The 24160-nt window shown below is 47.8% G+C and overlaps 2 protein-coding genes and 1 long non-coding RNA gene across 4 annotated transcripts; 2 read left to right on the top strand and 1 right to left on the bottom strand.

Annotated features, from left to right (window-relative positions):
- Positions 1 to 4282: 4282 nt before the first annotated feature.
- ADO (2-aminoethanethiol dioxygenase) lies at positions 4283 to 8701 on the top strand. The gene has a single exon (XM_028124014.2). The coding sequence runs from the start codon at positions 4662 to 4664 to the stop codon at positions 5472 to 5474; it is 813 nt and encodes a 270-aa protein (XP_027979815.1). The 5' UTR covers positions 4283 to 4661; the 3' UTR covers positions 5475 to 8701.
- Positions 8702 to 11385: 2684 nt separating this feature from the next.
- On the bottom strand, positions 11386 to 17969 carry EGR2 (early growth response 2). Of its 2 annotated transcripts, none has more exons than XM_028124019.2 (3): positions 17871 to 17969; positions 15202 to 15310; positions 11386 to 13871 (listed from the first exon to the last, which is right to left on the bottom strand). In XM_028124019.2, exons 1-3 carry the CDS (start codon positions 17967 to 17969, stop codon positions 12625 to 12627), a joined length of 1455 nt encoding a protein of 484 aa, XP_027979820.2. In that variant the 3' UTR covers positions 11386 to 12624. The 2 variants fall into 2 exon arrangements, with proteins under 2 accessions (XP_027979820.2, XP_087876185.1); XM_088020059.1 differs by lacking the exon at positions 17871 to 17969 and adding an exon at positions 16946 to 17026.
- On the top strand, positions 16287 to 23792 carry LOC148162178 (uncharacterized). Its single transcript, XR_015767125.1, has 3 exons — positions 16287 to 16371; positions 18680 to 18735; positions 23712 to 23792. It is a non-coding gene; the product is annotated as an uncharacterized LOC148162178 (long non-coding RNA).
- Positions 23793 to 24160: the final 368 nt, after the last annotated feature.

The following is a 24160-nucleotide window of genomic DNA, read 5'->3' as shown; positions in this document are numbered from 1 at the left end:
GCTGGTTAGTGTGAAAAGCCATGCCTAGAACCAGCTCTTCTGCCTTTGAAAGTATTTCTTACAACTTGACATTTATTCATGATAACAGATGAGAAATATGTTAACATTTCCTAAGAACTGAAAGGAAAGCTACACTATAAACCCAAAACATTTCAAATATAACTAAATATAAGTAAGTTAGTTGAAAAGTAGGAAAAATTCTTTAGCAATTTAGTTACCATGTTCTATAGTAACATAAAAGGCAGATATAGGAGTAAGGTGACAAGAGCTACTGGGAAAAAAAGAAACCTTCCTGCCCACCTCTAAACAAACAAACAACTGCAGGCTAGGAACTCAGAGCATTTGAGAATGTCAATACTTTTTAACTCTTTTGACTGGGCCCCAGTGTGATCAGAGAGATGGACAAAATGAATTCTGAAGAAGAATTTGAGAAAAAGTCAGAAGGTAATCTATCTCATGAATTAAGGAAAATAAGTCCTCATAAAGAGGAGGGCCAAGGGAAAAAGGAAAAAAACACAATATAAGCCTATTCCCAAAGAATGAAGAAATCAGAGAATTGAGGTAAAGTTAAGGGGGGGTGGGGTGTGGAGGTGTGTGTGTGTGTGTGTGTGTGTGTCTGCCAGTATGTCTGTGTTTGGGGCTTTTTCCAGTTCTTCTTGGTTCCTGGTTAATTAAGCAACTATTAAAAAAAAAATCAGTTTTACTCATGCTTCTGTGTGCTGAGCCCATTCCTAAATTTAATAATTAGATGTGGGCAAGAGGTACGATTCAAGCTTTGTCAGTGTAACCTATCACTACATCGCTGTCAACTCATAAAAAAGAAAATGTGGAGAGAATATACTTTAAGAAATAGATTGTCAAAGCAATGGTTCATTAGCAAGCCCTGTCAGATCCACCTAAAAAATAGATTCCTAATCTTTACGCAAGTTCTCTCGTCTTTTCCCTGGATTACCACCTCTAAACAGGGATTCTTTGCTGTTACACTCTTCCTCCACCAATCTCTAAGAAATGTAAAACAGATAAGTCATTCTCCTTCCCAAAGCTCTCCAAAAGCTTCTCACTGTACTTGTAATAAAATCCACCTCCTCAGCATGGCCCTCAATGGGCCTATAAGGCCTATAAAATATGGCCCTTGCCTACCTCCCCAAATTCATCTCCCTCCAGGAACTCTGAAGGTCACTATGTGGTCTAACCTCACAGGCTTCATTCTCGTCCCCAATGATACCAAACTCCTTCCCCCTGTATCAAAGTCACAGTATCTTATATCCTGTTTAACAACCTTAAGGCTTGGAATGCTCTGACCCCAAATTTTTCCATAACTGACTCCTTAATATTCAGGAGCAGCTCAAACGTTATCTTCTGGTCACCTCTGATTACCCAGTTTATTTTATTTTATTTTATTTTTTTTGTCTGACTACCCAGTTTAAAGTAATACACCATATGCACACACAAATATCACACCATCCTATCATCCTGTTTTGTCTTCATAAACTTTATCTGAAATTACGTTGCTCACTGATTTATACTATGTAGCCTCCTCCATCCCAAAATACACACACACACACCCATGCACACACATGCACGTAAATTCCTTGGGAAAGCAGATATTCCTTGCTGAAATCCCCAAAACCTAGAACAATGCCTGGTACTCAGCAGATACTTTTATCAAATGATAGATTCCGAATGATTGATTCCATCTATCCCAAACTCTTCCCAAATCTTGTGTCTGCCTTGTATTTCTAGCACTTGTTTACGACCACTTCTTCTTTGTTCCCTTTTCTGAATTTCTTTTGATCTTCATTCTGCTTACTGCAACACAAAGGAAAACAGAACAAGGAGCATAAAAAGAAAGTCATTAATGGTGACAGAAATCTACTCAGCCAATGCAATTGGCTGTGGTACAGAAGGGCAAGTAAGGTGCTTCTTAAGGGCAAAAGGCCCTAGGATTGATTTCATCCATTAGTGCAGCTCTAAGGACAGCACCAAAAGGAATTATGGAGATAGCCTGTCTGTGGCCCAAAAAAAAAAGTACCACATGCCCTATGGACACTTAGTAGTTCTTAAAACCTTTAATGTGCAAAAGATTCAGATTCAGTAGGTGTAGACATGATCTAGGAATCTGCACTTTCAACAAATGCCCCCAGGTGATTCAGATTCAAGCAGTCTTTGAAAACTTCCAGGTCTTCGGCCAAACAATAATAGCAAGGACCTGAAGGATGGTATCACCAGATTGAAGGTTTAACCAATAAAAATGATCTTTTTTTTTTATCTCTACCTTGAAGCTGATTCTCAAGTCAAATTCCCTTTCAGTATTTGCTGAGTATTATTTAAAATCATTGGTGTTTACTAATTTCTAAATGGCTTTTCACCATTTAAAAACTATAATAATAGCTACTACTATGGGACATCTATGCTTCCATAGGCTATTAACAGTTTTTTACACATGTATCTTATTATCCCATTTCATAGATGAGCTTCAGTTAATAAGTACAGGTAACTATTAAGAAGTGACAGATTCGAAAATTAAATACATCTATATGTTACTAAAGTCTGTGTTCTATAGAGTCTACACCTCCCACTAATTATACCTTAACAGAAGCAAAACCAATAAATAAAAACCCAGATTTGTAAATAAAGACAGGGGATTCTTCTTAATTTAACTACTCCTCACTTTAGAAAAAGATTGCATGGGATTTCACTAATGGTGAACTTTGACAGTATAATTTAAACACCTTAACAATGGCATGGTAACTCTGAAGAACAAATAAATATCAAGAGTCCTTTCTATAACAAATAATCACCGTCTTAATCAAAATCAACAAATAGTAAGAACTGGTTCACTATTTACAGATCCAGCAGTGATTCTCAAACTGGGCTGATAATTAAGAATCACTTGGGCAGCACCTTAGAAAAAAATTCTAGGCTTCACACTAGTTCTTCCGAATCAGAATCTCTGGGGTATGACCTCCAACTCTTTATTTTTATAAAGTTTCCCAGGGGCTTCTGATGAGTAACTCCCGTTCAAAAGGACTGTTACCCTAACCCCATCATTTTACAAGTGAATAAACTGAGGACCTAAAAGGGTAAGATCTGCCTAAAGACATACAAACTGTAAGTAGCACAGTAGGTTGGAAAACCAATATCCTGACTCCACATATAGTGCTTTTAACACCAATTCAAACTGTTTTTTTTTTTTAACTGTACATTTTCTGCACTGCTTAGGCCCTGCCCATTCCTTACTAACCTTGTGCAACTTATTCCCTCAACTGCAAGCTGGGAAAAATAATGCCCACCTTTTAAAGAGTTGCTATGAGGATTAAATAGTGTAATATTCATTAGGTATAGAGTGCCTAGCATATACTGAGCGCCCATTAGATGGGTTACACAGCCCACTAAAAAACCATGCCTTTTTCAGCTGGAGAGGATTTACAGAACCACTCCAATTACAAAACGAACAAGAAGCCCATGTTCCGCTTTGGAAGTCCAAAAGTACTTCAAACTCAGGGTAAGGTTAAGGCCAACAGCTTGCCTGATTCTCGCACACCACTGTTGCTCATAAGATGCCTCAGAATCATCTAGTGAATCAATTTCTAGACCAGTAATCTGTATTTTTTAAAGGCCCCTCCCTCCCTCCCCTCCCAACCAGGTGCTTCTTTGGCAAACCATGGTTTGATAACCCTTAGTATACACAATCCTTGGCCACAGCAAATGGCCTCTCGAATCCCAGCAAAACTATTGTGCTCTGTAACCGGAAGAGCAACGTCATCATACCCTGATGCAAACAACAGCTGGGGACGGCTGTGCTGAGGAATCGTGATCACTAGGGACTGCCTCGACCCTCTCTCATCTCCCAAACTTGGAAAATTACGAAAGTGCTGTCCAGTAATCTCCGTGACAGACAGTGCTGCCTAGGTGGCCAGGAAGACATAGAGTTAACTCAACAGCCTCCTTTCCAAGGGTAGAGTCTGAGAAAAGCGACCCTGTTGGGCGGAACAGGACCGAGCGGCGCCAGAAGGTTAACGACCCTCTTGCACTGTTCCACGCGGTGGCCAAGACTCCACCACGCCACCGGCCAGCTGCCGGAAGTGCGTCACTTCAGCCTACTGGGGGTGCCGGGAGTTGTAGTCAACTGGCTAGTTCTCTTGTGCCCCAATTCACCTTTTTTCAAACAAGCAACCACCTTGGAATCGTAAAGAAGTGCGCTTTGTAAGAATCAAATCCAATCCTTCCTTTTCCAGCTGACAAAGGAAACTCAGACCTCCTCCGTAATATCGGACTACAAGTCCCAGCATGCTCAGTAAGACGGCCCGAGCGCCCGGCCACCGTCGTAGGTGTGGGCCACTTGAATGGAACGTCGGGCGTAATGCAAAGCCTTCCACTGTCCGCACGGCCAGTACCTGCTCCCCCGGCGTGAGTGCGGCGTGTGGGTCGTGCGCGTGCGCGCTCGCCGGAGGTGCGGGGCGGGTGCGCCGGGCTGTTGCGGGCGCGAGGCTGCTGAGGTTGGCCGCGGCAGTGCCGCGCGCCCGAAAGACCGGTACTTGCGGGGCCTCTAGCTTCGCCCCGGGCTGCGGGCAGCCCTGGCGGCCGCGGGAGACCGCAAGGGGCGGAGGAAAGCAGGGGGCGGCGGGGGCCGGCCTCGGCACGCGGAGGAACAGCCGAGCATGCCCCGAGACAACATGGCCTCCCTGATTCAACGGATCGCCCGCCAGGCGTGCCTCACCTTCCGGGGCAGCGGGGGCGGCCGCAGCGCTTCCGACCTCGGCGCGGCTCCGAGCCCCGAAGCCTCGATGCCGCAGGGCTTCCCGGAGAACCTGAGCAAGCTGAAGAACCTGCTGACCCAAGTCCGCGCCGAGGACCTGAACATCGCCCCGCGTAAGGCCACGCTGCAGCCATTGCCACCCAACCTGCCGCCGGTCACCTACATGCACATCTACGAAACCGACGGCTTCAGCCTCGGCGTGTTCCTGCTCAAGAGCGGCACGTCCATCCCATTGCACGACCACCCGGGCATGCACGGCATGCTCAAGGTGCTCTATGGCACCGTGCGCATCAGCTGCATGGACAAAGTGGAGGCGGGCGGCGGGCAACAACCGCGGGCCCCGCCGCCGGAGCAGCAGTTCGAGCCACCGCTGCAGGCCCGGGAGCGGGACGCCGTGCGGCCGGGCGTGCTGCGTTCGCGGGCGGAGTACACCGAGGCCAGCGGCCCCTGCGTCCTCACTCCGCACCAGGACAACCTGCACCAGATCGACGCTGTGGACGGACCCGCCGCCTTCCTGGACATTCTGGCCCCGCCCTATGACCCCGACGATGGCCGGGACTGCCATTATTACCGGGTGCTGGAGCCCGTCAGGGACAAGGAGGCCTCCGCCTCGGCCTGTGACCTGCCCCGAGAGGTGTGGCTCCTGGAGACCCCGCAAGCCGATGACTTCTGGTGCGAGGGGGAGCCCTATCCAGGGCCCAAAGTCTTCCCTTGAAGCCGCTGGCGCCTAGTTGCTGTGGGCTGAAGACGTGCTCTATTCACATCTGGGCCTCGCTGCCCGCGACCCACCATAAGGGCTCTCTCCCTACCCCCGGGCCTGGGCGTTGGATCTACTGGAATGGGCTGTAGCCGCTTCCTCCGGAGCCGTGGGAAGCACGGGCGCCTGGAGTGCAGCCACGGGGCCCGGTTAGGGGGTGGGGAAGGCTGGTAGGCTATGTTGTTTCCTGGCTCTGTCACTGCCACCGGGGTTTTGATTTGGGGGAAGGGGGGTAGGGGACTATCTGAAGCGCTTCCATCCTAAAGCCATAATGAAAATATTCTTTTTTCTGTTCCTTATCCTACACAAAATACACTAAATGCTCCCACCCCCCCCCCTTCCCCGGGTAAATAGGGTTTGTTTTCCACTCATATCTTAATGCCCTTTTACTTATTGTTATAGTTTTAACTTATTGACTGCATGACCCAGTGGTTTGAATTTTTAGTTCAAGTCATTGGTAAGAACTAGGCTTAGAAAGATGAGCTACTATTTAAAGTGAGCTGTGCTGCCTAATTAATTCGTTGTGGAAATTAGATCTTTTTTCCAGAGTTGGGGCATCACCCCCAAAACAACTATGCATGTAGAGGACAAGATTTAATTTCTTTCCTCCCCCTGCCCAGTAGCCACATCTGGTTTACTCTGGCAGCATCTACTAAGAAATTCAGCACCTGCGTATCTCAGTGACAAATGGTCACTTACAGCTTATCTTCCCCGTGAGTCTCCAGATCTGTGAGTTGAACAGATTTCTTGTTGCAGATTGACCTTTAATGCAAAAACTATATTATCCTCAAATGACTTTTTTTTTTTGTCTTAACGTGCTTTAAGAGGTGATAGAGTAATTCTGTTTTCTAAGAAGATTCAAAGGAGCTGAATCAGTATGCTTCCAAACAACTGAATGTAAAACACTCCAAGCCAGCTGTTGAATTCCATGCCCCTATTTACTTCCAGTATTTTCCTGCAAAAATAGAGAAAAATGTTGATGACTGTTTCAAATTCTCTCAGGAGCTCTAATGTTCCAGAAGGCCGGTGGTTCCAGCTGTGTTATTTTGGTGGCAGTGTTCTCAAAACTCTTCAAAACAGTAGAGAGCCAGTGCTTGTTTCATCCAGTGTGGTTTTCTATAGGAAGAGAGAAGGCACAGATGATCAAGGCTACAGAATAGAGAATTACTATACTGCTGGCCATTTTAGAGCACCAACTTGGGACAAAACACCTCCTAACCTCTTAAACAGTTGTGCTATCTGTAACTAGTTTAATTTTTGTCCTTTTAGTAAGCTCAGCAACTTTACCTGTTTACAAATGTATTTACACCGTTTGCTTCAGGCTATGGAGCACTATTATTTCCCCTTTTTACTATTTATAGGATTCCTTTTTCACAACACTTTTAATAAAAACAAACTGTAGAAATAAACACGTTAAAATCTGCCCAGCTGTTGTCTAAGCCCTCTTGATTGACTTGCCCAAATGGCAATCCAGTTCTAAGGTCTGTAATAAAGGGAGATTTGCTATTGGCGGAAAGTGTTGACCCTGTAGAGAAACAGTATGTGCCTTTGCCTCTTTGCGCACAGTGGGTTACTATGGCACAGAATGAAGGTCTATTCCCAAATTTTTAAATAGAATAAAAAGGCAAATTTCTTGATTTTTTTTTTTTTTAACAAAAAAGATGCTTATTCAATGCGAAATGCCACTCTGTTGTAAAACCTGAGACAGGCATAATGCCAAGCATTTCTTCCAGATTTGCTAACATTGTTTTATGGTAGCTTCACATTCTGGTATAGTTCAATATGCCTTGGGGACAGTTTAAAGCCGTTCTTAATGCCATTCAGCTTAAAAATAATCCTAGATATGCAAATGATGATTTTCTTAGAAAAGTGTTCACAAAATGGGTTTTTTAATAGCACAGTAATGAATGTGAATGGTTACCAATCACATACCTACCTGTTCTGAATTATAGCCAAAAGATGATTAACTTCTAAAGATTATTTATAGTGATATATATGCTATAATACAACCTGGCGTACATTAAACCAACAAAAACTCATTCTGGCAGTAGGACAGTAATAAGGGAGGAATTGTTTTTCCAAACTTTAAAAGTTCTCAAGTACAAACAAGTTGAATGAAAAAAAAAAACTAAGGTGCTTTTCAAAAGAATAACTGAAATTGTTGCAGGCCAAAATAGCAATATATCTCTAATTTAGTTCAATAAGAACGGTGAAACTTTTTGTTCACTAATAAATTCTGAGGAAACTAATGGTGAAAACAAATTGTTTCAGTGAGCCACTAAGGAAAGAATATTCTTAATATAAATACAAAATGTGGTGCAGCAAAGCTGTCACCTCTCTGCATAAACTGTTGGTCATGACTGACTTGATGTGCTGCTGTTGTATTTCCATATATTCCTGCAATATAGACTATATAACAGCTGTGGGAAAAATTTGTCTTCCTCTACACAGACTAATGAGCACAATGATACTAACCACTTTTCTGTTGAATAACATGCAATAATTGCCTCTCATGAGTGAGATGTCCATCTCAATACTCCTAAAGCTTTTTTATTCTCTGGTTATATCAAAAGCCAGTTATATTAATGGAGAATACGGTGTACCTACCTACTACTTTATAAGAATTGACTTTTTACAAAGCTTGATTTGCATGGGTTGAGTTTACACTAACTGCTGTTTATTAATGAAAATCTTGGGCCTGTTTTAAAGAAATACTTGTCAACAGGAGTGGGTTCTCTGAACTTTTAAGACTAATTGACCTTAAATTCTTCTGAAATCCATACCTTTTATTCCTCCTTTTGCATTGTTCCCTTGTAGGTGCCTCAGCCTTGGCATCTCAGGAAGACTCTTACTGCTCATCTAATCCCAGTGACTGTCTTGTGCCCTAGCTTTACTGCTCAGCAAAGCAGTATGTCTTTAATTCAGGGTTCAACCCATTACTCTTCAACTCTAACCTGAGGGCAGTGCCACTCCTGTAACCCTCCAAGTTTGAATCCTGAACTCCAGATTACAAACAAGCCAGCCACTGATCATTTCAGTGTAATGAAGCGTCTACTGTCAAGGAAATCATTTGTTAAGCCCCAGATACATACTGAGTTTTCAGATCCAGAGATGTTTACATTTCTGGATTAAAATCAGTGTACTTATGGAAAATAAAGGCATGTTTGAAATTGTTTAGAGGTAAATCTTTTTTGATTATTGCAAAATGGAGAAGAAAAATACTATGATGTCTACATTTTAATTACTATTAAAGATTTAGTCTATACAGTAGGATTATGTTGTATTGAAAACCGGTGGCTTTCTGCAGATTCTAAAGCCCAAGTAATACTATGAACTTATAGTCTCTTTCCTTGAGAGTGAGCTTTGAAACAATCTGATTGAAAACGCATCTGAAACTGTCTAATCATGTTATTTTGCTACAACAGAAAATAGTCCCTTTATATTTAAGCTAAGGAAAATAAACTAGTGCAAGAAAACAAACATACTTTTATCCATGAAGGAAAGAATCTTTGGACTTTATTTCTTATCTTTACTTTTTCTGTAAAGTTTAATTGCAGTTTGGAATGGCAGCATCATAAGTACTTGATGATGCTGACCATTCATTCCCACCAGTTAAAATATCAACTACAGCCACTTTTAATATATATCAAACAGTTTGGCTTAATTTCATTAGCAGTTGGTATTTAAATACACTGATTTATGAATAATTGAAGACCTTATTTAGGTTTAATAGACCTTTTTTTAATATGCAGTGAACCATAGCAAATGCATTATGATCTTTAAGCAATTAACTCCAGAAGTTTTTTTTTTTTTAAGATTTTATTTATTTATTTGAGAGAGAGATTGAGCATGAGCGGGGTGAGGGGCAGAGGGAGAAGCAGACTCCCTGCTCAGCAGGGAGCCTGATGCCAGGCTCAGTGCCGGGGCGCAGGATCATGACTTGATCCAAAGGCAGATGCTTAACCAACTGAGCCACCCAGGTGACCCCAGAAGTTTGTTTTTAATAAGAATCCCCAGTAACAGCTGTACCATCAGAAATACTATTCAATAAGGCATACTGAATGTAAGAAGGAGCAGACTTAGCTTTATATGCTTTATTTCTTGAGCAAAGTAAAAAATGAGGCACTTGCATGACAGTACCCTGAATGTTTCAAGCTGAGGGTAAAATCTGATTAAAGATGGATCTAACATGTTAAAATCAAGTAAAAGTCACCAAGTTGTCTGTGAAAAAGCACCAAGATGTGTTCCTTATGGTATGTTATGCCACTTCAAGCCCACAGCAAGGTGAAAATGGTTATGTAACCAATTTGACTACCATCAAAATATTTAATCTTACTCTTTTAAAAATGACTTCTTAAAAGCCTTTTTTAGTCCTGCTTTATAAAGTTGTTTACATCATCTTGATTAAAGGTGTTCTGAAATTTAAATTGGCAAGACAATTCTAGATCTTCTTAAACTTAGGTGTACTATATTTTAATATAATGAAATTTTGGTAGGAGGGGAGTATTCATTAAAAACACATAATTATCAAAATGTGGCATTGTTTAATACATATTTTAACAAAATTAGCCAAGCAAGGATGATAATATGCTGACAAACTAGGAAATATGAATCTAATGGAGTAACACCAGTCACTAGAACAACCTGGCACTGAAGTTTAGAAATTTCTATTTCGCAGTTACAGAAAGATATTCTGTATCTTTGAAATAGGGAAAGAGAGGAAATAAAAGGATTAATTACCTCCACAAGTTAGATCTCAAAATTCCAGTGCTCTGAGGACACAGTAGCTGGTGCCGTCTGCTGTTCTAAAATAAAGGCCTTCGAGTATCCACCACGTATGAAGGCGGCTAACAGTGGCAAAGGACAAACATGACCATTTTCAGAGGATAGAGCTGAACAGTGAGTATTCCAACAGGTTATGCTTGTGTGAAGATCCAGAAGCTGTGGGTGAACTGAAATGATCCTGAGGCCCAATTTTAGAGTACCAGTAACTTCACAGAGACCCGACCCATTTACTTTGTATGACAGGTAGATAAATTGTTGGGGTTATATTTTAAAATCACTACAAAGGGCTTGCAGTAAAATGAACCCTGTAGTGTATTCTTTTGCAAGTCATTATCCAGTACCATGGAGGCCCGTATATGCCTATTTAATTTGCCTATTAAAGAAAGGGTGTCTTCCTTTGAGATTTTCTTTGGCTGCTGTACACCCATCTTATCTAATGAGCTGGGTATTTTGATAGTCTCTAGACCCACCAAACCTATGGCAGATTAGTGATCCTTCCAAATAGGGGTAATCAGGGAGAGAAGACTAGAGAGAAATGAGTCCTGGGGTAATTCCTTTGGCAACCCATTAATGCTGTCTTCAGCAGTGTCTGAGTGCATTTTTGATCTGAAGAGGTGATAGCACTTTTCAAAAAGTTTTCTGTGGTCATGAGACTAATCCTGGAACCTAAAAGTCATTTCCAGCTTGACCACGCCACCACACTTTCCACAAAGCCACATCTCGTCTGAGTTCCTGGCCTTGGTCAGGGTTCTGAAAGCAGCCACAAATGTGTAGTCTCCGAGTGGGCACTTGTTTGTAAGTATTTATTTTCCGGAGCCCACTCAGGAGCCAAGAGAAGCTATAGGCTGTTATAGAGGACGGAACAATGAGTCAAAACAACGCCTCCCCGCTTTTACACTAATGCATGGGGGAAATCCCCGGAACACTAGTGTTTGATTATGAATGGAGATTGCTTTGGGGGTGACCGGGCTGGTGTTGAAAGGCAAGCAGAGATCCTGGCTTGGTCAAAGCACTAAAACCCACTGGATAACCATGGAATTCCCTCCCAGGAAATCCTTCATAAATGATTTCTGCAGCAAAAATATTGTTGAAAAGTATTTATTTACACTATAGTCATAAACCATCCATTATCTGAACTTCAGTTAGTGGTTTTGTGTTAGAATAAATCATTTGTATTTCCACAACTATTAAGAGCTAATAACCAAACAAGTCAGCTCCAGTAATATTATTTACATTCTTATCTGCAATTCGACTACAAAGGTAACACTTTTAAGTCACAAAACAGAGCATACAAAAATATACTTTCTAAAAAAAAAAAATCCAAATATTAATAGGCAGAAATATACAGCCATACTAAACCCAGGGAGTGATTTTTTTTTCCATAGTAAGGCAACCCATTTACATGCAGACCCTGTAACATTGTCTACATCACACAAGGCACCAAGTACACTTCCAACACAACTGCATGCATCCTAGTTTCAGAGAATATATGTACATCCCCCTTTAAATAAGTTAACTTCTGACTCATTTCAAGAGATCATAAATGCTTTACTTTTTTTCCCAAAGGTTCAGAACTTGGAGAACAGTGCACATCAAAAAATACACAAAATCTGAGTGGATATACACTGAAAAAATAGTCTTTACGTTTCTCAAACAACTCAAAAAGGAGCAGATATTGCTATGTCCCTCCCATCACATTGCACTTCCGTTCTTTGAGTTTATAATACATATTGCTTAAAGGGTTAGAACGACTAGATAAGCTTTGATTCACTGTTCTAGGGCGACAGAATGCAGCATAAAGGCCATGCTTCATTCACTGTACAGCATCCCCAAATCAGTCCCAAGCCATAAAGTGCACATCAGCTTTGCTTCTTTCTGCTGCCCCCACCTGAAGGGATCAGCATCTCCCAACCTACTGTAGAAAAAGTCTCAAATCAACTCTGACATCCAGAGTCAAAATCCTGTAATGGGACAAAATATGAGAGAGGGGAAAGCAAAAACCTAGTCAAACAACCCTTTAAAGCAGGGTCAGGCCTCAGCCCTCTAGGCCAGGGGCCCCCTCCCAACCCCTTTCCGAGCCTACCCATTACGTTGGGGTGATGATCGTCAACTCACCTAAGAGAGACTACAGTGGGCAAAGTTTTGGGAAGGACCTGCTTCTAAGTGAAAAGGGGACAGTGCTGGGCTCCACCAAGGCCCTTTGCCCAAGGAAGGGAGAGAGGGGCAGGAAAGGGTGGTAGTGTTTGTTGTGCAGCTCGAGTGGACCAGTGGACGAAGGGCCTCCGGGGCCTCAAGGAGCTGGTGTGTCAGCCTGAGGCTCCTCTCAAGGTGTCCGGGTCCGAGAGGAACAAGGGGCAAGGGACCCTCCACCGATAGTGCTGCTGTTGCTGCCGCACAGGGGCCCCCCAGCCTGCGAGCCTCCGGGGCATGAGGCCGAGGAGGCCCCAGGCCCGGATGAGGAGGGGGCGCTGCTTTTGCGCTCCTTCTGTCTGAGGTGGATCTTGGTGTGGCGCTTCCTCTCGTCACTCCGGGCAAACTTGCGGCCGCAGTAGTCACAGGCAAAGGGCTTCTCACCAGTGTGGGTGCGGATGTGGGTAGTGAGGTGGTCACTGCGGCTGAAGTTACGCATGCAAATCCGACACTGGAATGGCTTGTGTCCCGTGTGGATTCGGATGTGCCGGGTCAGCTCGTCCGAGCGGGAGAAGCGTCGGTCACAGCCTTCTGCTGGACACGGGTAGGGCCTCTCGTGCACTGGGGTCTTGCTGGGCCTGTTGGGGTACTTGCGAGGCCGCAGAATGGGCCGCAGTGGCAGGTGGTGTGGGTTATAGGCGGCGGCAGCGGCGGCTGAGCTGCTACCAGCCAGCCGGGGTCCCTCACTGCCTCCACTGGCCCCTGGCCCTGTGGCCGCAACACTGGGGCCTCCCAGGGTAAAGTTGCGGATGGTGGAGAGTGGAGTGAGTGGAGGAGGGACTCGCAAAGAGTCCAGAGGGCAGGGGAAGGGTTTGCGGTCTGGGCCAGCTGTACCATGTAGGTCTCTCTGGCACTGTGTTGGGAAGAATCCAGGATAGTCTGGGATCATGGGAAAGAGACCAGGGTCCGTGGCTGGCTTAGGGGAGGGGTAGGAAGGAGGTGGTGGGTAGGCCAGAGAGGAGGAGGTGGAGGTGGTGGCTGCTGACAGGAATGCCGAGGGGTCCTGGTAGATGTCTCCTGCACAGCCAGAATAAGGAGGCGGTGGCGGTGGAGAGTAGAGGTGGTCCAGGTCAGGCTGGGTCTGAGACATGGTGCACACACCCAGGGGTCCTGTGGCCAGTGGGTTGGGGGAAGCAGAGGTGACGCTGGACGAGGCCGTGGTCGAAGCTGGGGAGGAAACTCCCTGCAGGATGCCTGCACTCACAATATTGATGATGCCTTCTGGGTAGCAGCCGGCACCAGGGTACTGGGGGTCAATGGAGAACTTGCCCATGTACGTGAAGGTCTGGTTTCTAGGTGTGGAGACGGGAGCAAAGCTGCTGGGATATGGGAGATCCAAGGACCTCTTCTCTCCAGTCATGTCAATATTGATCATGCCATCTGGGGAAGGAATAGAAAGAATGGAGGTGGAGCAATGAGAATGCAGCCAAGTATCCCTTGTCATCCCCTGTAAACATGGGTCCATTCCCAAATCCCAAGATCCTAGCACAGTAGAGCTGGGGGCAGAGTCCAACAGGTGGGAAAATTGCAGCCCAGAGACAGTAAGAAGAGGGCAGCCCAGGAGCCCACTGGCAGCCAGTGACAGTCTGGGACTCAAACTACCTCCAGGAAAGCAGGATGAGCTACTCCCAACCCCCACACACAGCCATCTGTGGCTCTTGTCCCCAATAAACACACCCAATAATAGCAACAACAATATTTAAAAAATTCCCCATCTGCCTGGAACTTCTCTCCCTCTCCTTTGTCTGGGGGTCCCACGGCTGGGGCTAACAGACACTAACCAGGAGACTGATCCCAGCCAGTGCCGCCCGAGAGAGGGGAGCCTGAGGAGATCAGTGATTTCCTGGCTGCTACCCATCCGCGGTGCCTTCCCTCCCTCCCTCCCTCTCCAAGCTGCGCTACAGCTGACGGCTGCTGGAGGGTATGGGGCGCTGCAGTGGAAGGAATCTATAGGTTTCCTCCTCTTCCCAACCTTCTCAGCCTTGTCCAACACCCGCACGCCCCAACCCAAGGCCAGTGGCGGAGCTTCGAGGAAGGAGCGGGGGCCGCGAGGGGACCACTTTCCACTGCATCGCCAAGGAAACCAGCGGCGCGGGTGCCCCCGCGGGCCTCCTTCCGCAGCCAGGGGGCCGCTTCCCGCCGTTGCCCGCCCTCCTCCTCCTTCTTCCCGCCTCGCCAACCCCCTCAACTTCACGGGCGGCGCGCAGGTGGGGGCGCTCCTTCTGGCCGCTCCCGGAAAGCGCTCGGAGATTTTTCCCGGGGTCGGCTCTGCCCGGGAGGGAGCGGCGGACGCTTTCCTCTGGCGCTTTTCCGCCGCTCGGCTCTCCAGCTCTCCTCCGGAGCCCCGAACTTTCTCGTCACTTTGTCCCTGCCCCGGGAGAGGGGAGGCCTGGGTACCGCCGGCCCACGAGCCGGCACAAGCCCGACGCCTGGTGCGGCACCTCTTCTACTCTAATCCCTGCGCCCGCCGGGAGCTGGGCGCGCCGCGGCGCACGCACGGCCGCTCGCTGACGACCTGGTGCATCTGCCCGCGCGCTCAGCTCCAGCGATCGGGTCCTTGCTCCCGCGGGCTTCTCCTGCACCCCGTTCGGTCAACACCGTCCACCTCGCGCCCCAACCCTCTCCTCCAAAGTCCTGCAAACGCACCGCACCCCACCCACCACCTTCGAGCCGCGTGGGTCCCGGCCCGCGAAGGGAACATGCGGCTTACCTCCGGCCACTCCGTTCATCTGGTCAAAGGGTCCTCCCAGTTCGGCATTGGGGAAGATGGTCACCGACGTGGCGGCGAGGTCCTCCACCGGGTAGATGTTGTCAGACAGCTGGTGCACAAAACCACTGAGAGTTACTGGGATTTTGTCTACGGCCTTGGCGGTCATCATTTGCTCCTCGCACAACCTGGAGACCCAACTCCCTCTCTACCTGGAGCGTCAGAGAAGCCGTTTTGGAGAGGGATTGGACTGAGTCTAAGTTGGTATCTCCTTTTGCCCTCCACGCTTAAAAGCAACCACACACACAAAAAAAATCCAACAGAAATAAAACTAGCAAACAAGTTGCTGTTTTTTCTAAGAAAGCATAAAAATGACTATTTGCCACTGACTCTCTCCTGTGTTCCGGCTGGGAAGCCAGGAGTTGCTGGTGTAGTGTTATTATAACAGTCAGTGTGTCCCCTCGCCGAGCTATTAATCAATTGCTGCTCTCTCGGTTAGACGGAAAGTGTTGCTGTAAGTATTTATGGGCAGGTCCTCAATGCCCGTGACGTCGCTGCCCATATATGGACTGAGGAACAGGGCTGGGCCAGGCGGCTTCTTGCCGTCACATGGCCGATTTGCATACGGGCTCGGCAGCGCGGGCTCCGCCGGGCTCGCGACTCCCGGCTCTCAGCAGGGAATCGCGGGGGTCTAGGGCGCGCAGCCCAAGCCCCAGTCCCTGTCCAGGGCGCACGGCCCAGCGGGGAGCGGACGCGCCGCGAGTCCGGCTCAGGCCACCGGGGAAGAGCTTGCGGGTCCTAGCTGCGGCGAGGCCTCCCCGGGCGGGGAGGAATTCCGGTTCTCCGGGACTTTCCAAAAAAGGCGAAGATCCGGTGCCGGCGGCTCCGCCTCCCCAGCCCTTGTTTGGGAGCCATTCCGGAAAATTAAACTTCGGAAAGAAACCGAGCGGAGCCGAGACACTACAGTCAAACCCCTACTCACTTTCTTGGCAGCTCAAAACCGCAAGCAAAAGGAGGCAGCGAAGAAAAAAAAAAAAAGCTGCATGCATTCACGGAAGCTGACTGTTTTTTTCTGAATTACTTGGTGGAAAGAAGTGGCTGGTGATAAGAGTGAATGCGGTATTGCTTTTTTGGAAAGTCTGTTCTATTTATACAGGAGCGAAAACGGAACAGGTTTGGGGTTGTTTGTTTGTTTAAGTATTTCGGGCATCTTGGGGCTGGGGAGGTAGACCCTAGGAGGAGCAGAATAACTGCGGCGAGCTTCGAGAGAAATCCTCAGCCGGAGACACCCCCCCTTCCTCTGCCCGCGCGCTCCCCGCCCCCCTTCAGCTGCTGCGCTGAGCGGGCGCCCTTCCCGGCGCGTCTGGGCGGTCGGCTGTGTGGGGGCGTCCAGATGGAGGCTTGGACACTCACCCTGCCCCGCCACGCACACGCGCACACACACACACACTCTTACACTCACACACGCTCCACTTCCGCTACACACACTCCCGCCCCCGCTGCCTTCTTCACACACCCACTCGCACACCTTACGCTACACACCTCCCTGTTGACAGCGCGCCGGGGCGCCCGCCTAGCCAACAGAGTGCCCGGCCCGCCGAGCGCGCCGAGGGCTGCGGCACAGGGTGCTCTGCCATGACACCCCTCCTCACCTTCTCTCGCCGGACCGGCAGCCCCCGACCCCCGAGAGCCTACAATCGGGGGGGTACGCCCTGCCCTCCCCCGAGCCCTACTCCACAACACGCACATTTGGAAGAATCCTCTTGCTTTGCCTCGCCAAGAGCCACCTCGGTGAGCCCAGCGAGGTCCCGAGTTACAGCAAACAGCGTCGCTAATGCCAATTTCGAGCCGCCATCACCCCACACGCGTTTCCCTTTTTGAGTAAAAAAACAAGAAAACTATCCCGGATGGAAACCTTTCTGTTTAGTTCCCAAAGCAATTTTTTAAAAACTTTTCCGAGGTCCAGAAAGCGGTGGGTTCTGGCTCGCTGCACGCACCGCTCCCGCCTCCCGGCCCACAGCCGGAGCGCTCCGGGCTTGGTCCGGGCCCCGCGGGAGGCTGGTCCCAGGTGCCCAAGCCGGCGTGCCGCCGCCGGCCTGGCTCTGTCCCGCCCCAAAGCCGCCAAGACCCGGGATAGAGCGCGGGGGCAGCTTCTGGGGCCTGGCCAAGCCCTTTCCCGCCCCCGGCCAGGGACGGCCCCAGCCTCGTGGGGGCCCGGGAGGGCGAGAGCCACGACGCCACGCCGTGGAGGAAGCGCGGCGCTGCAGGCGGCTCTCCAGCCGCTCACCTGCCGCGGCCACGGCCGCCGCCGCAGCCAGCCCGCTCCCACCCAGCCCCGCACGCGGGGGATGCCGGGCACGGGGAGGGGGGGCCGGCAGCGGCTTCTGCTCCTCCGACCAAGCGTCGCGTCTCCCCCTGCCCGCCGCGAAATCGTCTTCAAGGGGGGCCGGCCACCTTCCTGACTTCAAACGCCCAGAAAAAAAATTGGGAAAGTTTACCGCTCGCACTGCGCGCTCTTTTTCCAATTGGAGATAAATATAAAAGGGAAAGGAAGGAAATCGCAGCGACGTTAGCGCCCTTGTAGATACCCCACCCTCGGCGTAAACGTGCAAAGTCCCATTTCGTTAAAAAAAAAAAAAGGAAAAGAAAAGAAAAGAAAGCTGCGCTCTTACCACGTGCGCCAGCCCGCTCCGCCTGCGCTCCGGCCGGTCCCGCGATCCCCGCGCTGACCACCGGCAACACGACGCCTCGGAGGGGAGCCCGACTCGCATCTCCAGCCTTGAGTCCGAAAGAAATGGGGGGGGGCAAATTATGCAAATGTGGGTCGTGGCAGCAAGACTCGGGTTACGGCCCCCGCCGGCCTCGGAGGTGAGGCACCCAACACGCACGCAGCAGGCGCGGGCGCGGCGACTGCTAGAGCTTCGCTCCTCTCCACGCACATGGGCGGGCGAGTCGCCGGGGCCGCCCCGCGGTGGGCGCTGCTGCCAACCCCGCCGGCGGCCACTCCGCGCGGCCCGGAGGGGGAGCTCCTGGACGCCCGCGTGCCGGCTGAGAAGGGCGCAAAGGGCAGGACGCAGGCTGGGGGCGGCCCTGGCATAGGGGAGACATGCGGTCCTCGGCTGTTACCCTTCCCGAAGGAGGATGCTGAGTTTGGGGGTGAGACCGGAAAGGGGGCCCCACCGAGGAGAGGCGGGCTTGCCTGGCCCGTCTGACAGGCACATTAGAGTAAGTGGGAGTGACTGACCCACAGGAATTATCCGGAGCTTTCTAACAACTCACAACTCCCTCAAGAGCTGCACCGTGTCAAGCCCGCCGTGTGCCTGGGGTGGACTGGGGTAGGGGTGACGAAGAGCGGCCGCGAGGCTCCACGGGCTCCCGGGAGGGCGCCTGGGGCCCGTCCTGGGAGGCCCTCCCTGAACCTCTGCTGGAAACGGGTCAGTAGATACTTCCTGTAACCACCTTCTTCTTTTCTTCTTTTTAGAAGAATGCTAATGGAACGAAGGCTAGGCACACTCATTTCAAGCCAGCCACTCCGTGGTAAGTAGTAAGAAAGCTCAAGTGACTCGCCTAAAGTCACGCAGCTAAGTGGTGGTGTTCAAACTTGCAAGCGGATCTTCTGACTCCAAGTACAGTGCTCCGGAGGATCGCTACCTCCTTCTCTCGGGAAAACCCAGCTCCGGAAAGGGAACAGCTCTTTGAGGACTGAGAGCCTGGTTCGGCCCGCTAGAGAAGAAACAGGTCACCTTCACCAGCTTCATCTCTTTTCTTTGACATTTCTGAGGAGAGGAAAGCTGAGGTCAGGGCTTTCAAAGGGCAAGGGCCACAGGACCGTCATGGACACACACTCCTCCCCAGGGTGAAGGCAGAATTAGAATTCTTGGGCTCTCTAGACCTATGTTGTGGATGGAGTAAGCAGGTTGGCACAAAGCCAGCATACTAATCGGCCCTGGAATAGGAGAAGTCAAGCACACAGTACCCTTCCTGGAGGGAGTAAGTGAGTAAAGAAAGAGGTAGAGACCGGAAAAACTCCGCAGGTGTTTACAGAACCCCTACTGTGCTGGGGAGGAGAGAAGCAAGGAAGGGGGAATGTGGCAGTTAGTATGGAGATGTACTACCGCCTCTACTTTTAGGCGCTTGAACTTTTTCTGATCAAAAAACTGAAAGAGCCAACCAATTACAAATAAATTGATTCTTAAATCACCCCCCCAAAAAACCTGAAAAAAAAAAAACATAAACAAATAAATGTCTTTCTTTAAAATAGAGTTGGCAAATTGCCCAAGTAAATGGGGCACTCCAAGATATGTCAGGATTATTAATGCCAGATTCAGATGTGCTTTGTCCTGAATTCCAGACCCCAAAAGTAAAAGGGCAAGGAAGGAGAGGAGCATCTGGTGGGCTTGCCCCTGCAAGTGGGGATTTGGGTGGGAGGGAAGAGCAAGGTTGGCAGCCTGAGACTTCTGGCTAGTTCTCAGAGTCCCCTCTGTAAGTGGTTTCCAGCTTCTTTCCCCATGATGTGGACTGAGAATCACAATCGGCCATGAGGCATATCACAAATAATGTGTTAACATTTGCATTTTGATTTTTTAAGAAATATTCTTACCATCATCAGAGGCCATTCCTATTGTAATATCCTTTTCACTCACTCCCATTCTAATCCAGCAACCGGAGTGGGAATTAAAGGGATGTCAGAATTGCTCATAACTGCAGACACACATGAGATTATGGATCCGAACTCTAATGGCATAGGACATGTGCATCTCAGTGAAGATCAGGCTGATTGCCAACTCTGCTATCCAGCGAGGCCTTTCTTAAAGGCGCCCCTGTGTGCCGAGAAAACTGATAAATGATTCCCTGCATTCAGCATCTCACTAGGCATCTGGTAATCCCAGAGACTATAAACCAAGTACAGATTATGCCAGTCAGCGTTGTTGAGATGCCTGGGAGAAGTATTGCAACCAAAATTGTGTTTTGTTGGCACAAATCCCCTGGTGAGGAGGAAGTAAGACCACTGTGATCTCATTTTGTAGCAGTAGCAGCACTGGCTTAAGCAGGGGATACTCAGCTTACCCTAAAGGGTGAACCATCAGTAAGTCAACAGATATTTCTTAGTATATGGGCTGCCAAAGCAAGCACAAGTCAACAGATATTTCTTGAGCATCTACTATGTATCAAGCGCTAGGCCAAACTCTGGGCATACAGTGGTGCCTAAAACCAGGCCTGGTTCCTGCCCCCATGGAGCTTGCAGTCAATCACACAGATATACAACCACAAACAATGACAGTGTTTGACCCCAGTGACGAAAAGGACAAAGGACCCAATCAAGCCTAGAACATTGAGGAAGTCTCTAAGCCAAGATCTGAAGGATGAGCAAGGATTGAGGAAAGGTCAGTGGAAAGAGCATTCCCAGGAGAAAAAGCAGGTGTGGAAAGGCCCTAAGGGGGGAGGAAGCAGAGTGTATTTGTAGAATAAAGAAAGGCCAGTGTGGGTGGAAACCTCCAGGATGAATTCCCTACCTAGTACACCGGGGCTGAGGGTTAGCCAATGCAAGCCGGCTCCTTGGAAGCCCCTCCCTAAGCCATACTCCCCCCCAGCCCCCAAGAGATTTTAACCTATTCAAGGTCTCTCCTTTTTCTCTATTATCTTTTCTGGCTAATGACAATGGCATTTTAATTTTAACATTTGAGATTTTATTTTTTACCGCTCAACTTCTGCAAACGAATGAGAACATACCAACAAGATTTCAGCAAGAAGAGAGAACACAGAAATGCTTATTGACATCAGTATTGTGTTTCAGTGACAGTCTTAATGAAATAACACTCCTTAGTTGTCTATTTCTCAATCAGGAAATGACAGACCAAGTGAATTTTGCCCCATTGAAAATGAATAAACTGAAGAAGTACAGCCTCTCTAGTTATAAACACATCATGTCAAACCTACTGATCACTTTACCACTGCTGGCAAAAAATAAAAAGTAAACCAGTGCATCACTTATCACAATTGTTGAAGACAAGATACATATCAATCTGGGGTCTAGGTTAATAAGTGATAGTCTGTCAGATTGGTCACAAAGCCTCTAAGTAAAACTTCCATTCCAAATCACCCCTTTTTATGCCTTTAAATGTTAAATCTTTCAGCTTGTACATTTAAGTGTATGAAAAATGAAGTTCACTATAACTAGGGAATTCTCGGATTTTTTTTCATACACTTATCTCTAGCCTGCTTACATTACCAGGTTATGGAAAGCAATTTTCCTTTTTCCAAGTAGTGTCAGACTTCCTACATAAGCTTTGTTTTTATGTTGAGAAAGGGATGGGACCAGTAACTGCATCTGTTGTCAGAATAGTTATTTTGCAGCATTTAAACCAAAAAGAGAAAAAATCCAACACTTCATATTTCAACTTAATAATCTTGACAAGAATGGCCACCATTCCTTGTGGTTAAGATTATGAGCTTTGGAGGCCCAGAGAGCCTGGATTCAAATCCTAGGACCTAGATTTAAATCCTAATTCTGACATTACCTGGCTGTGTTTTCTTAAACAACTTATATAACTTCTCTGTACCTCAGTTTATGCATCTATGAAAAGGGAAAAGATGATTATACATATCTCATAGGGTATATTGGGGATTAGATATAGTGATATATGAAAAGCACATAGCATACCATTTGGGACATAGTAAGTATTCACTAATTGTTAGCTTTTAAATTATTACCATCAGTGAACATCTACTTTGTAGATAGATAGTATACTGTATTTTCTAGGTTCATTGCTTTATTCCTCACAACCATCGTGCGTAATTGGGCTATTTCTTCCCGTTTCACAGACGAGGGAACTAAGGCTCAGGAAGATACAGAGCTTACCCAAATTCACACAGTTGGGAAGTTGCCAAGCCAGAATACGAACTCTATTCTCTCAATTGCCAAAGCCCCCAGCTCTGAAGCATGTCACGTGATAGAGAGCAACCTGCAGCAGATAAAAGCAAGAAGAGTAGCTATACGTCCAATACTAATGTATGAAGCATTTGTGATATTTATTCTCAAATTCAGAGTTCCAGCTTCCAAGAATAATGATGATAGTATTACTGAGGACTTTCAGGTTTCGGCTGTAAGGAGAAAAGGTAACCCAGAAAACAGCGATTATTGGCACACAATTTATAACAAGCTGTGCCTTTGTGGAAAACGTCATCTAAACTTCGAAAGCAAGTTCCACATTAATAATAACCTAATTGACATGACACCTTTTCCCCCCCAGGAAGATCAAAATGCATAATGATAATACTGGTGTTTTTCCACAGAGGTTTAGAAGTGTGGGATAGAAATGCAAAATTTAGGGAGAGTGGGTTAGCCAGTGACCTGCAAATCTGCAGGCAGGCCTCCGTGAGAGACATCCCTGGCCTTCGTGTAACCCAGGTACGGGACTTGCCTCCTGCTTTGTCTCACATTGTCTCTATGCTGTTACTCTTTCAACTCCATCAATTCCCCGAAGGCAGGGGCCTCCAAGTGTGTGCCCTGTCTTTTCTCCAGCAAGCGGAGTTCTGATAGAGTCATCCCAGCAGTGAGAGGAATGAGGCCTGGCCCATCTGAGATTTGCATATGCTATCTTGTCGGAGAGCTCCTAATTAGCTAATTCTCCCCAGCCCATGGCACCGCACGTCTAATGATTTCTCCAGATGTTGGACTTCAGAGCAAGGACAAGGACCCCAGAAAACATCCTCTGAAGGGCTTTTTTTTTTTTTTATCAGATAGGCCCTGTGGGGAAAGTTTAAATCAGAAAGTTCCAAGCTGCCACCATCTGTTCTCAGCACAGTGAGTACCACTGAGGCAGTGGCAGCTGGGAGTGGGGACCACTGGGGAGACATGGACCCAGAAGCCCTTTGCAGGCCCAACCTCCGTCCTTCCTGACTCTTCCCTCTGCCTGACTACTGGTCACAGATGCAGGGCAATGCATGCAGCTGGGGAGTGGAAGGGATTCAGGGTAAGGAGCCCCAAGATCCTCCTTTCCAGTTCCACCTCTGCCACAGACTGGTGGCATTATCTTGGGTTGGTGGTTGCTGCTGGGAGGAAGCAACAGGGCCTCCTTGGGAGGCAGCCTTGGGAAATAGGCTATTCTTTCCCCATATCTGATGATACCACAAAGATGTAGAGACATCATGTCCCCTGCCCTCATGCCTGCCTAGACTTTTAAATAACAACCAGAAAGCCCAAAGTGTCTGCAAAGAGAGTTTGAGTTTTCACCGTCTTGAGTGAGGAAGGTGGTGAGGGCAGAGGGAAAGGATTGGAGGGAGTGAGAATGGCAGAACCATTGCCGGGTGCATCACTGGGTAGTGGAAAAAGCACTAGATTGGGAATCATGCTCCATGGTATCTCCTCATAATAATAGTATCCTTAATAATAATAATGGTTAATATTGAGCAAGCACTGAAGGGTACTAAGCACTCTGCTGACTATGTTGCCTTATCTCTTAGCTTACCAACCACACCATGAAGCAGATATCACTACCCTTTTCATTTTACAGATGAAGAAACTGAGTCACAAAAACCCAAGCCACAGAGCTACTTAAGTGGAAAGGCCAAGATGTGAACCCAAGCAGCGTGACTCCATCGCCTGTCCTCAGGTGCTCCCGGGGCCTACCCTAGCCTGTGTAACTAGACAAGCTACTTCGCCTCTCTGAGCCTCAGATTCTTCATCTTTACAATGGGCCTGGGCATTGCTGCCCAGGCTCTGCCATCGGCCAGAGTATCATGGTGAGTCAAAGGGAGAGAAAGAACACGTTCTGAAAAGCAGGGCAGGCACTGCAAACCCAATCGTCGTCTCCCAGAGCAACTGTGCAGGTTGCTGGACCTTTAGTGATAGAGCTGAATGTAGATTGGGGTGGGACGGGAGGAGGCGACATCTATGATTCCAGCACAGGGATGACGCATCAACAATTGAATTGAACTTCTCACCAGTTCGCCAATCCTGAGG

The sequence above is a fragment of the Eumetopias jubatus genome, unplaced genomic scaffold (assembly GCF_037043125.1).
Source record: "Eumetopias jubatus isolate StellerSeaLion01/CBP00866 unplaced genomic scaffold, mEumJub1_p1.0 scaffold_17, whole genome shotgun sequence".
Lineage (NCBI taxonomy): Eukaryota > Metazoa > Chordata > Mammalia > Carnivora > Otariidae > Eumetopias > Eumetopias jubatus.
Note: the sequence above shows the minus strand (reverse complement) of the source record. Positions and strands in the feature narration are given on the sequence as shown.